The sequence below is a fragment of the Canis lupus genome, chromosome 12, assembly GCF_048164855.1.
Source record: "Canis lupus baileyi chromosome 12, mCanLup2.hap1, whole genome shotgun sequence".
In the NCBI taxonomy this organism is placed as follows: Eukaryota; Metazoa; Chordata; class Mammalia; order Carnivora; family Canidae; genus Canis; species Canis lupus.
Genome location: NC_132849.1, coordinates 40,383,123 through 40,397,431, shown reverse-complemented (window position 1 = coordinate 40,397,431; position 14,309 = coordinate 40,383,123). Strand labels below are relative to the sequence as shown.

The 14,309-nt window shown below is 51.2% G+C and overlaps 1 protein-coding gene across 2 annotated transcripts in view; it reads right to left on the bottom strand.

The window, feature by feature from the left end:
* Positions 1 to 14,309, bottom strand: part of GALNT14 (polypeptide N-acetylgalactosaminyltransferase 14) — a 205,479-nt gene that overhangs the window by 37,350 nt on the left and 153,820 nt on the right. For both annotated transcript variants that reach the window (XM_072770627.1, XM_072770626.1), the window contains exons 3-6: positions 12,325 to 12,423; positions 4,971 to 5,038; positions 2,479 to 2,544; positions 2,176 to 2,297 (exon numbers count right to left, since the gene is read on the bottom strand). In XM_072770627.1, coding sequence (XP_072626728.1) covers positions 2,176 to 2,297; positions 2,479 to 2,544; positions 4,971 to 5,038; positions 12,325 to 12,423 — 355 coding nt within the window. The remainder of the gene's footprint in view (positions 1 to 2,175; positions 2,298 to 2,478; positions 2,545 to 4,970; positions 5,039 to 12,324; positions 12,424 to 14,309) is intronic.

Below are 14,309 nucleotides of genomic sequence, written 5' to 3'. Positions count from 1 at the left end.
AGAGGATGTGGAGAAATAGGAACCCTCTTGCACTGTTGGTGGGAATGCAAACTGGTACAGCCACTGTGCAAAGTATGGAGGTTCCTTGAGAAGTTAGAAATAGAACTACCCTATGATCCAGTAATCACACTACTACGTGTTTACCCCCAAAATACAAAAATGTTAATTCAAAGGGATATATGCACTCCTATGTTTATTGCAGCATTATTTACAATAGCCAAACCATGGAAGCTGCCAAGTGTCTATCGACTGATGAATGGATAAAGAGGAATATTACTCAGCCATAAAAAGAATGAAATCTTGCCATTTGCAACAACATGGATGGATCCAGAGGGTTTAATGCTAAATGAAATACATCAGTCAGAGAAAAACAAATGCCATATGATTTCACTCATATGTGGAATTTAAAAAATAAAACAAATGAGCAAAGGAAAAAAAAAAAAAGAGAGATAGAAACCAAGAAACAGACTCTTAATCACAGGGAATGAACAGATGATTTCCAGAGGGGAAGTGGGAGGCGGATGGGTAAACAGGTGAAGGGAATTAAAAGAGTACACTTGTTGCGATGAGTAATACGCAGAATTGTTGAATCACTATATTGTACGCCTGAACCTAACTCTGTAGATTAACTATAGTGGAATTAAAATTAAAAGATTAATTAAAAATATGGTATATACTGTGATGTTGTGATATAAGAAGAAATATACACCTGGCCTTTGTTCCTGATCCACTGCACAAGAGCTTCTAAAAACCTTGGGATTTCCTCAGTTTCCATGGTGACGGGGGGGAGGGTGGGGGGGGCATCTTTGTTATATACAGTAATCCTTTCACCCAACCTGAGTTTATGCTAATGAGGTGACTGCTCACGGGGGTGGGGGGGGCAGTGGACAAACCACCTGATAGAGGGTTGGCACATTCAGCCCCACCCCCAACCCCCTCCTCTCTGGGACAGTGAGGGGAGGATTTGTAAGGGCCTCTAGGCCAGGTCCTTACAACTAAACAGTCCCAAGCCCTTCAACTAAACAGTCTGTTCATAACCTACTATTCCTCAATGCAGACCTCTTCACCTGGATTGTGCCAGAAAGAGGGAGAGAGAGCATTTTCCTAAACAGCATTAAGCATCCCTCAATCTCAGGGCAGCGGTCACAGGATGGGTATGAACGTCTGGGCCCATGTGCGAGAGCCCTGCAAACCCACTGATGTCTCTCATCAGGATGAACAAAGTCAGGAAGGATTTCCCACTTCTCTGAGCAGTTCATATATACTGATTCTTTCATCCTCAACACAGCCATTAGTGGGTAGGAGCAGAGTGGCTACCACAAAGGAAAAAAGGGGAGAAGGAGATCACCACAGCACAGGGGAGATGGTGTGGGGGCCCTGGTGCGGGTGGTGCCAGCCAAGGAAAACCAGCCCAAGTCCCACCACTCCCCCGACTCTGTGTCCTTGTCTGAGAAATGGGCATGTGAAAAATACCCGACCTCGTAGCAGCCGTGCGAGTCCATCCGTAACTCAGGGAGGGTGGGACCTGCACAAAGGCACAGTGCCGTCTGCAGGTCAGGACCAGGGAGGATGGTCTTTGCGGAATATAAAGTAACAGTGGGAACATCAGAGAAAGGTTTTTTCACTTTCAAAAGGAGTAACTGAGACATGGAGAGAGAAAGCATACAGAATTCCAGAGCAATTCAAGGGTAGGCAGAGGCAAGGAATTTAGGTTTCTTCGCATCCTGCCAACCTGCCTTGGCCTCTGGGCAAGGGTGATGCATGGGTGGAGGTAATGACAAAAGCCTCAGGAATTGGGTGACAAGGCCCAGTTAACTCCGCTGCCTCCTTGTCACAAATGGCACTCATCAGGGCTCCCTTTCTGGAATCTTCTATTGTCTGGCAGAAATAGTTCTGCACGCACCATGTATCAGCTGCTGCCAGAAGCCCCACTCACAGGCCTACTGCGGTGACAGTGTGATACAAAGAACAGGTCCCTGGCCTTGCCCCACCACTGCCTGCGTTGTGACTGTGGGCAGGCTGCTCTACCTCAGTTTCTCCATCTTTAACATGGGGATAGAATCAGTGCCATGCTCCCTCCCAGAGGGTCCCGGGGGGCATACGTGAAATACTGGCTTGAGAGAGCTGAGAGGAGGTGGGGACGCAGCACCCTGACCCACAGTCTGCCCCACTCACCTCTTTGACTCTGTGCAGCAGGGGCTGGAGCCAGTCCCTGTTCACCTCGCAGTGACTGTCCAGGAAAGTCAGAGTGGTGCCCTTGGCGACATTAGCGCCCCGGATCCGGGACCGGACAAGACCTGTGGTAGGGACAAACAGACAAGGCTGTGCCCCTGTCCTTCCATCTCCCAGAGAGCTCATGGAGGAGCCATAGGACATTCCCTACACACTAAACACGCACCCAGATGCTCACACACGTACCCTCAATCCGCCCCCCCCCCCACTTACGCCCCAGGGGCCTGCCGCCCTGCACAGACCTACCTTGCCGCTCACTATTGCGTATACACTTCACCTTGGGCAACTTGATGAGCTGCAAGCAGTCGTCAGCTGTGAAGATAAAAGGTTATGTGGCATGAGCACCCCGGGATGGACGTGAACCGGAAGAGTAGGTGAGACAGCCCAGCTTGCTGTCCCCACCCCCAACTGCAGAGCCCTGTCCTGACTCCAGGGGTGGTTGTGGGTTTTGGACAAGGTAGACTGACCACTTCTATTGAGATACGAGGCCCAGTCTATGCCAAGTGGCCTCAAGGGGGCCTTTCTTTTTTTTCCAAAAATTTTCTTTATTTATTTATGAGAGACATAGAGAGGCAGAGACATAGGCAGAGGAAGAAGCAGGCTCCCTCCTGGGAGCCTGATGACAGAACTTGATCCCGGGACCCCCAGATCACAATCTGAGCCAAAGGCAGACGCTCAACCACTGAGCCACCTAGGCGCCCCAAGGTGGCCTCTTTGAAGCAGATCAGTCACACAGCAGCACCTGTGCGCTTACTAGGACACACTTCCAGATGGGAATTCTTGGTATGGTCACCTGGAGACTCTTCTCCTTTTTCACAGACAATTAAAAACATGAGACAGAGTCCTGCTCACTCTAGTGGGGTCTAGCAAAAACTGCTGGGAGACCACACAATGGATGAGATGGATTTCAGAGTTTCCTTTCTGATCATGGACTTTTGATAACTAGGGACTTTATATGTTAAGTGATCTGTCCAGTGTATCCCATCACACAGAGCTGGCTTAACTTTCCACTGTTCGGGGGAATGTGCCAGGATGGGCAGGAGGTGCATCTTAAGCATCCTTAACACACACACCATCCTCTGGCTTGCCTGCTTGCCCTGTCACTTGCTTAATTTATCAATCCTCTAAACTCTATATTGTGACACCACCATGTTGGCTTTGCTTCACTGGTTTACCAGCCTTAGCCTCTCTTTGGCTCTGGACTCTACAGAGTGATAGCAAAGACACAGAGGCTCCCTCTGGGCCTGGTACTGTTCCAGCACTTTGAATGTGTTAACACTTCTAAATCCTTACATAAGCCATATAATTATAATGATCTCCACTGTACATCAGGGAAACTGAGGCACATGGAAGTTAACCTCTGGCAGAGGTACATAGCCAGTGCATAAGTGACAAGTCTTGGGTTTGAAGCTGGGCAGTCTGGCTTCACAAAGCTGTTCCACTTCTGAGTCAATCCAGCAGTCTATGCTTCTCCAGCTTCAGTGCCAGGCCACCTCCCACTCCTTCCTCTCTAGGGAAGGGAGATCACCGAGTTTCAGTACTCAGAGTCTTACCTTAGTACTCTGGACCCGGTGCACAGCTCACTTAGGCGTTACTTCCAGGGTTCTGAGGCTATGCCATGGGTGTGGGTTACAGCCATCCTATAGCAGACTTTGGGGTGGTAGTGGCTCCTATGCCTACTTTTCAGCATCAGCACTGGTGGGGACAGACTCTTCTCCTAGGGCTTGCAACTGTCCCCAGGGCCATTGCCTGCTCCCCCTGGTTTGTCACTGGGAAGAGTTGGTCCTGACTGGAACTGTACCCAGGCTGCTGGGATGATGGCTCTCAGAGGAGTCAGTACTACCAACACTTGACATCTGAGGATGCTTCTACAGTTGTCACGTCCGTCAAACTTAACACACACACATCTGAAGACACCTATATGCTCTTCTTGGGGAAAGGAGATGTGGTTCTTTAATAGGGTAGCTAGGAAAAAGTGCCCATTGGCTGGATGGTCAGAAGGCAGCTACTCACTGGGCATGGCCAGGTGATGGGATGTCCCAATGGCACCCCCCCAGAGTCCACCCAGCCCTCGTGCAGGAATGAAAGGAGAGGGTGTTTCAGACTCGGCTCAGACTAGCAGATTACCCCAGATACAAGTCAGGAACCTCTAGTGATACAAATTGCTCTGAGCTCTGGGTCCCAGGGTCAATCCTCTGAAGGTTTCCATGTCCAAGAACGTTGGTTAGGGGGCAGTGACATACGTGTGTGTGCACACACACCCCCCCCCCAACCCAATCAAGGATCTACTAAATTTACTGCATAGGTCCTCAAAGACTCACGGCAGAGAATCCAAGAAATTTGGGGGTATTTCTGTTTTTTTTTTTTTTAAGATTTTATTTAATATTTGTTTTGACAGAGACAGAGTGAGCGAGCACACATGCGCAGAGAGAGGGAGAAGCAGATTCCCTACTGGAAAGGGAGCCTGATGTGGGGCTCAATCCCAAGACCCCGAGATCATGACCTGAGCTGAAGGACACTTAACCGATTGAGCCACCCAGGCGCCCCAAGAAATTGTTTTTTAAAATATAAGGCTTATCTCCCTCTCGAGCCCCTCATGGACACTCCAAGGCTTCCATATCTGCTACAAACCCAGGCTTTCCTCCATCCCTGGAGAACCAGTGGACTGCCCCTGCCTGTTACTCGGGGTCTGGGAACAGAAACTTGTACCCACAGAGCCAGGGGGCCAAGATACTTACGGTCATTGCTGAAGTCATCCACTAATATGATTTCCTGGATCAGATTCATAGGTGTGCGATTTAATACGCTGTGAGGTGGAAGGAGGGGAGATAATTAAGACTTCTAGTGGCAAACGTATGTGTTAACCGGAGCTTTAGACACCATCTCATTTGAGGAATGAAAACTCAGAGCAACCAAAGGGCTTGCACCGTCACACTACTCACCTGGGAGCCCCTGGGATATGACCCCGCTTTCTCCTAGGGAATGCCACCCATGCACTTGGCACCGAGACAGGAACCCAGGAGTCATCCTCAATGACTGCCCTCCCTCGCTGCCACCCAAAAGCCCCGTATCCAATCAGTGACCAAGACCTCCTGGTTCTACTAGAAAAGGTCCCTCAAACCGTGTCCAACTCTTATACCTCTGTATAAGATAGAAGCTCAACTTTTGCCTCATTTTTTGCAGCTGCCTTGACCTGTCCAGGCCATCCTCTCAGGGCCTTAAGAGGGAGCTTTCTGGAGCCTAGGTCTGATCTCTGGAAAGTGTGACTTTCCTCACTCATGCAAACAAATAAGTTGACAAAACGTCACAGTGGCTCGCCACTGTCTACACTCAAACCCTCAGCATCCTCTTCACAATCTGGACACGGCCCCTGTTCCCAGCCTCCTCATGCTTTAGGCCCTGATTTGGTGGCATCTTGCTTGCTCATAACCAAGAGCCTGGTCACCCCTGATGCCATGAAACACCCTTCCTCTGCCACCAGTTCAACACATTTACTCCCTAACAGCTTCCCAGCTACTCAGTGAGCACTATCCTGCGGCCTTCTCCATGCTGGACTCTGAGGGCTGGTTTTGCCGGCCCCTTTAGATGGTCCTATCTCTGGGGGCAGGGTCCTTGTCAGTACTCTCTGTGTCACCAGAGGCCAGCCCAGAGCTGTGGCCCATCAGTCCCTCCAGGGGTGTGTACTGCACACCTACTATATGCTTAGGTTCTACGAGGACCAAAGGGAAGGCCTGTTCTACCTGCCAGAAGTTGGCAGTCGAGGAGCTACTTGCTACAAGCTGTGGGATCCTGGGCAAGTGGCTCTACCACTCTGTGTAGTGAGTAGCCCCATCTGCACAACAGGAATAAGAACAGTAGTATCTACCTCACTTGGCCGTTGGGAGGATTGGAGAGAAAATGTTTCTAGAACATTCAGCACCATGTCTAGCTTGAAGTGGCAATTACCACTATTTTTGTGCGGCAGTAATGATTCTGGGATTGACTTCACATGTCAGCCTATGCTGTGGATCTGTACTCATAAGGCAAGGCTGGGTTTCCATGTTCCTCTGGGGGTTTCAGGCCATAATCAACCTCTGAACATCCCAAACCACACAGTTCCTCAGACACGTTCCAGGGCCACCCCGCCCACCATGGGATGCTCGTGGCCCTGTGCGGGTTGGGGAGGGGTTCAGATGGTGCTGGTGGAGGCACTGAGTGTTCTCCTCTCAGGAGGGCCAGTCTGAGAACCGTTGAGGTGAGCCACCCTGTGGAAGCAGGATGAAGAGACTCTCTAGGAGGAGAACTTTGCCTGGAGCTACTTTTATTTATGAAGCCTTAATTCTCACCATGGCAACTAGTATAAGGTGGGAGAGGAACCCTGACTCCAAGCCCTGAGCTCTTGGTTGGGAGGTGGAGACAGGGAGGGGCAGAGGGTGGTGGGAGGAGACCCTCGCCACATGGGATCAATTGACAGTCCCAAAGAAAACACACACCAACCCAATAACCAGTCCCCTAATCAGACAGGGAAGCGGGGAGGGAGGCAGCAAGAGAGGAAAACCTGCTTGAAGAATACCCTCTAATGAGGTTTGATTAAGGCTGCAGCTTCTGCATGAGATTCCCCCCAAATCCCTGCCGGCTCTTTGAAATTCAAGAGTTCTTCTTCTGTGAACATCAAAAGGTAAATCGCGTGCAGCTCTGTGCTAGTTGAACTGAGAGATGATTAGCGAATAAAAAATGTCCAGGGTTTAAAAAAGAAAAAAAAAAAAACAACTCCGAAATCGTCAGCACTAAGTGCTAATTAGACCATTTCCTGGTAACACCTGGCTTGTTTTTGCTCCTCTAATCAGAGCAATTGGAGTGATAGCGGGGGGCTCCAGGAAAAGTGGCTCAGGATTGGGAGGGCCTGAGATGGGCAGGTGTTCTGGGCTCCGAGGGTGGCTCGAGGAGAAAGGTCAGGTCTAGCCCAGGGGACCTGGCCTGGCCCAGGGCCCTCCCCTCTGCATATCGCTGCCATTCCCACCACCTGGACCCTGGCTGCTCCATCACCCCCGTTTGTCCACCAGAACACTTCACCAGCCCCTCTACCACAAAGCCAGCCCTCCTTTTCCTCCAGCTTAGGATAAGCCTCTCTCCCACTATGGCTGTTGGCTGTTCCATGCTCCGTCCCTAGAGCCTCAGCATGGGAGCGAGGGCTCACCTCACGGGCATACCCGGACCGTACTCTTCCCGGGAAGTATTCTAGAATGGAGTCTCCTTACACACAGCTCACTTCTCTGCCAGGGGTAGCTGTGTAGCCAGCGTCTACCTACACCTTCTACTTTCCGCTACTGGGCCCCGACGGTGGGGCACTAAAGCAGGACACTAAAGCATCCTGGGAGGCGGCGGCGGGCAAGGCCATGTCAGCAGCGTGGGAGGCCGGGTGGCCTCCACCATCTACTAGCTATGCAATCCTGAACGAGCCGCCAGGCTGCTCCCAGCCTTCGTTTTCATCTGTAATTACATTTTCCTTGTAAAGGCAGGAGATATTAATACTTGACCTACTTCACAGGCTTTTGTGCGTATGAAATGAGGAAATGTATTTGAAATTGCTTTGTGAACTCCGAGGTGCTATATGCAGGCAGGGTTTATCCAAATGCTCCATAAATACCAGTTGAATGAAGACCTGAGGCAGGCTGACAGTTGAGGTTAGTTGTTCTGGAGTCAGGCTGACTTGGGTTCAAGTACTCTATCCCCATATCTGCTATTCGCTGGCTTCAGAGCTTCAGTACTGAGGTACTTAGGTGCTGAACTTGCAGTACCTTTCTCGGCTGCATGAGAGGTGCTTAGCATTGAGCATAGCGCTGTGGCTGCTTTCAGAAGCCGGGTATTGGCAATAATGATGATTCTGGTTCTCAAAGCGTGGTCCCAGGGCCAGCAGCATCTACATCACCCGGGGACTTGTTGCAAATGTAAATACTTGGGCCCCACTAGCCTTATTGAGTTAGGACACCTGAGTTAGGATGGGAATCTCCAGGGGATATGATGTGGGCTCAAGTGTGAGAGCCACAGCACTGCTGCCTACCCTGGCTGGAGGGGCATCACGGCGCCTGCTGTCACTTGTACAGGCTCCCTCGGTGCCATGCACTGCATCAAGGGCTTTATCTATCTGTACTCACTCTTCTCCATAATCATATGAGGTAATTATCAGTAGTTCTTGTTTTACAGAAAAGGAAACTGAGGCAGAGGGGTACAGGAGCTTATCCAGGGTCACACAGTTGGTAGCAGAGTAGGGATATCTCACTCCAGAGTCCCATTTCCTATCCACCCTAACCTAAGAACTTGTTTTTCTAAATCCAGGATTTTACAAAAAAGTAGCAGTAAGGAGATTCAGGATATAAAGAGATCAACTGCACCCGAGCTAGAGCCCCCATGGGAGGTGTAAGGTTGAAGGATCCCGAAAGGAAAGGGGATGGCCCTGGGTCTCACGCATACACAGGGACCCACTGGATGAACGATTCCTCAGGGCTTGCTTTCTCTCTCCTGAAGTGAAAGAAGTCCCCTCACTGATCTGGGTTGTGGCTCTTTCCCTCCCCGCATCATCCACCCCCATCAGGCTGCTGCCTGGCTCTGAGTGCCCCATGTGTGTCCTTCCAGCCCCCAGCCCCCTAGCTACCTCGGGAGCTCAGGGGGCCAGGGGGCCAGAGGGCTTGGGTAGGGATGGTCAGAGGGACGAAAGCTTGGCCAAGTGCTGGGGGGTGGGAGGGAGAGGGTACCTTCAGTCCTCTCCTTGAGCATTTTTTTTTCAGAGCCTGACACCAATGCCATCAGAATTCTGGAACATTAAAGATGAAAGATACCTTAGAGAAGATCCTTTCATTGATGACAAAATGAGATAGGAAGTGCTCCTCATTCAGGTCCATCTCAGGGCCAGTGATTTATTAGTGCATGGAGATAGGGAGTTTGAGGAAGGTAGCAAATCCCAGGGCAAATAATACCGGGCCATGGAAACTTCTAGAAGTAATCTTCCTCGCTTCCATCCCCAAAATTCACCTTCACCCTACTTATGATGTAAAAGCCTGTCAGTCCACACACACTTCTCCCCAGGTTCTGCTGTTTCCACATAATCACACTTGGATCTGAGCCAGGGGGCCTGGCCTATGTCAGAAGTTCCCCAGAGGCAGGAAGTGGGTCCATGGGTCTCCTGGCAAAGTGCCTAGCAGTTTGGTGTATGGTCTGGCACTTCTGCGGTGCCTTCTGAAAAGTGGAATGGTTGGGACTCAAGTCCCCTTTCAGAGCATAGGGCACTGGGGCCTCAGGGCAGCCCTCATCAGGGTGGTGGACAGTGGCGCTGGGGCTGCACCCTTAGCTGTCCCCCACATTCCCTCAGGAAGTCAGAAGCCTCAGTCTTGGCTCCTGTGCTTCTCAGCCTGGTGGCCTTGGGCCTCCCTTCACCTTATGCACCTCTGACTTCACAAGTTCCGGATGGGACTCCAACTGATGTGAGATGTAATATGTTCTGGAGACCATAAAGCTCAACATACATTTAAAATATTAATAATATTATTATAAAGTGTCATTATTACTATTATAAAGAGATGGAGGAGCAGTGGGAAGAGAAAGGAAAATATGTCTTATAGCTGAAAGGGATGAGTCTACAGGCAGCAGCTGGAGTGACCCTATATGGGAAATATGCGGGGACTTGGGAGCCCCACAGGATATTATAACATATTATAACATGTCCCCAGGTAATGCCTTCTTGTGGGAAATGTGATAGAACTGGAACACTGGAAACATGAAAGTTATTTTTATCCTTTTCCTTATGGATGCAGTCAGTGACCCACACAAGGTCACCTGGCTAGGAAGTGCCTTATAAGGGAAGGAATTAACCATAGGTCTTGTGACCCCAGGTACCCCCACAGCCTCTTTTCTTTTGAGAACTCAGCAACTATGCAGATGTGAACACAGACATAGCTCATGTTGCTCAAGTACCCAGGCTATGCTGGCCACGGTTGTTGGTTCCTTACCTGACTGAACCCAAAGCAACTCTATGTGGTAGCTATGGTCATTATGCCCATTTCCTTGATCAGTCAACTGAGTCACAGGGAACTCAGGTAAGAGATGAACAAGATGTAGTCCTTACCCTAATGGAATTCATTGAAGATTACATCTGGGAAAAATGCATTAAGTGCTAGAGTTGAGATGTGCAGAAAGGAGCCCATCAGAAGGCCTTTGTGTGTGTGTGTGTGTGTGTGCGTGTGTGTGTGTGTGTGTGTGTGTTGAGGCGGTGGAGGTGTATGATGTCAGAGGACTCCTTCAGGAAGAAGAGAGGCCAGTCCAGAGGGCGAGGAGCCATTCTCTGATCCTATAGTGTCCTCATGGAAACATCTGGCAGACATGCCCAGACATGACCTTGTGGAATAGCCACCCTGAATTGTGGGAAAGGCAGAGGTTGCCCTAAATTTGTTCCAGAAAGCCTACCTAGTGCCAAGGAGATCATGATGGCAGTGGGGCTATGGCTGGCATTCTGAAAGCAGCCACCTCTGCTCCACTGCCCGGCTGCTCAATCTGCAAGGCCCAGAAACAACAGTCTCCCTTCACCAGAAAAGACCCAGGTAAATCCGATCATCTTGTACCCGTGTTCCTCGACACATACCTGCTCGGGTTTACAAATCAGAAAGGTACTTTATTAGTCTAATGTGAGACTCTCAGTGACTCCTGACAGTGAGTGACTCAGGGCATTTTCTTACCAAGAACTGAAGCCTTGCTGGAAAATCAAATGTGAATCTGGTGATCTGTGGGGCGAATACAGCAGCTAGGACAGTCAGGGCAAGCAGCTGGCAGAAGGAACCAGCCAGCCGGCTGCCAAGGACATCTGGGCAGCAGACAGAGCTGCCCCGGTGGACAGGGGTGAGACGATGCGTGTTTGGGCAGGTCCCTCCCTGCATTTATATGGGACACACGGACCCTGCACGGCAAACATTCGTCCTAAGTGGCAGGTGGCACCCAAGACTTGGTGCCTGCCGTCAGGGTGAGCCTATTGCTGACTCCCTCCCATCACCTGGAGCTTCCCTGCCTGCCCACAGCGAGGCAGAGGAAGGTATGGCTTAGTGAGGGAAATGACAAGAGACTTTGCCATGCTTGGTGGTCCTATCCTAGGGCCTCCCTCTCTGTGGGATCAGGCGACCATGTGTTGTGCTGCCTACCAGATAGGGACGGGCTCATGCCGGCCATGGGTCCCAGGGCCCTGGGAGTATGCAGGCACTTTATCCCAGGGCCAGCCCCAACACCAGGGATGCTGAACACCACCTGGGAGACTAGCCTGGCCCATGGAGGCTGCTGAGAAGAACTGTCAGAGTGCAAGGGTTTGAACCCAGCTTCACCACTATTAGCTGAGCAACAGGAGGCTTTGATTTAGTGTCTCTGAGTCTCAGTTTCCTCAGCTATAGAGTGGGTACAGCAGTGGCCTCTCACCTCCCCAGCTGAGAGCATGAGCTGTGGCATGTCTGCACATAAGGGGACCTCGTGACTGATGGTTGCCATTGCCACCGTCTGAGATGCCAATGCTGCTGGAGACCTGAGAGACGAAGGGGAGGCCAGATGGTGTTGAGGGGAGGATGGGCATGGGGAGAGAGCTTCGGAGTTGTGGAAGGACACAGCATGGGGAAGGGGAGCCAAAACAACCAGGGCCAAGTCCCCAGGGTCCCGTCTGTGTTCTGAGGGGAGTTCTGCTGGGAGCTGGTGCTGGAACTTCTGTTATGTTCCAGATTCACACAGGCCATGGGCCAAAGGAAGGATGCACTTGTGAGAGCAAGAATGGGGCCCAGCCTTGGTGCTGAGGGCTGGTGGGGAGGCGGAGCAGGATCAGGGTTGGAACAGAAGGTGGGTGGTTGGGAAAGTCAATGTCAGCCACTGCCTTCGGGCTGCTTGGATTTGCACCGTGGCTTGTGGCCACGTGGAAGGCTGTGGCGATGCAGGTGCTGGGGCCCACGGCACTTGGCAGAGCCAAGTCCTAAGAGTCAGAAATGCCTGACATTTTTATGACAGGGCCAGCCTCCCCCTCCCCCGCCCCTGCCACCGTGAGCAGACACCCTCTTCCCAGGGCAGGCCTGGGAGGGCCCAGGAAGGTGGTCTTACCTGCGGATGGTTCTGAGCAGGGTGGAGCGGGCCTCGTTGTGGAAGGTGATGATGATGCTGGTGGGGGGGAGGTCCGCGCAGTACACCAGCATGGTACATCTGGGGAAGGAAAGGCAGGACGACAGTAAGACCTTCAGGGGGCAGAGCGGATCGGAAGGGCTGGAACCAAGGGCACTGTGGAAGTCACCAGCACAGAGGGATGCCTGCTGTCTGCGGGGACTGCCCCAGCTGCACAGCCTGGGTTAAGACCCCCAGGGCAGGGGGGTTCCCAAAATGAGCGAAACTAGATTTCCCATCTCCTCAGGGGAACTTGAGCTCGGATCCAAATTAAGTTAGTGTACAGAATATCAGCGTGGGGTTTCTTGCATGCCCAAGTTAATGCACAGCGGGTCCTAGCAGCCACACGGTGCCACCGCCAAGTCTTGGGCTCTGCTCCCTGGTCCGTGTCCTGGGCCGGCAGCCCCAGCCCACCACACCACGCGGACCCCGACCTCCTGGCACACACGTGGAAATCCGGCATGCTTAACGAGGCAGAGCCCTAAAACCCTGGCAGAGACAATAAAACCCCGTCCTGAAAAAGCATTCATTTCCACGTGTCCAGGATCATTTCGTATGACAATTACATCTGGGGTAATTTCAATTTAATACCTCGCTGCAAGGGAAAATTGTAGCCCGCAGCCCGAAAATTACTATAATAATGAAAATAAACCCGCCAAGTGATGCCGGTGCCACCGGGGACTATCCCTGGGTAAGTGCTTCCTCCTGTTACTCGCTCTTTCAGGGCCTGTCCAATTACGGGGAGTGATATTAAACGAGGAAGTAAATAACAGACATTTGGTGAGTCAAATGTTTCTTCTCTTCATTTTCCAATTTCGTCCTCAGCTCGAGGCTTTGCATTTGGGGTCCAGGGATCCAAGGCTGGCCTTCCAGGGGACCAGGAGCCCGCTGAAATTGTTTGCAAAGTAGTGTATGCAAATGTGTGGTTTGTTGTGGTTTTGTTTGGTTTTTTTCCCTCTGGGAAGATGATTCATAGTTGTCACTAGATTCTCAAAGAAGTCTGTGGCTGAAAACACCTCATCTCAGTCCTAGGCCAACGAGGGGAAGGGACAGTAGAAATGTGAGTCATGACCTTCAGGCCTTCAGGCCTGCAGAGACAACTCTTCACCTTATCATGTCAGCTCCACCTACTAAGAAAACCCTCCGGAATCCACTCCTCCCCCCTCGTCCCTGTGGGTCCCGCTCTGAGAGTCCTTGCTTCTCTCGGGGATCCCTGTGGCAGCCTCCTGACTGCCTGGTCTTCCTGCCTCCATCCTCCGTCCCTGACACTCCTATCCTGTCTAACACACAACTCTGCCCAGGCCTTCTTCTGGCCCAAAGCCCTCAGTAGCTCCTGATGCAGAAAGTCCAAAGTCCCTATCACAGCCCTCGAGACCTCCCACAGTGACAGCATCGTTTGCTGCCAGAACTCTCCACCACTGCTCACACTATGACTTCTGTACAGAACAATGTCCTTCCTCCTTTCACCACCCAATGAGCTCCTACTTATCCTTCAAGACCCAGAGCAAATGTCCCTTCTGCTGTGAAGGCATTCCATACTCCCCCAGATAAATAATGACCCGCTGTTTGTGCTCCTGTAATTCTGTACATATCTCTCTTCTAGAACTTTCTGAGAATGGGCTGGCTTCCCCATTTGACTATGAGTTCCTCTAGGGAAGGATCCTTGTCTATCTCCATGTCCCTAAAACAAGAACTGTGCAGAGCAGATGCCCATTCACGGAGAAAGGGAGAAAGAAATTTGGGAGATGCCTTCCTAGCTCAGCTGGTGACTTAGAGTTGACGGTTTTCAAACGTGTGGCAGCCAGCCTTCCCGAAGGCTCCCAGTGAATCTCACCTACTGAGATTAGCAGGACCTCCTTGTCTCTGTCAGAGAGAGAGGACAAAAAGAAAGATCGAATCGAGTGACTCAAAGACCACAACTGCCAGGG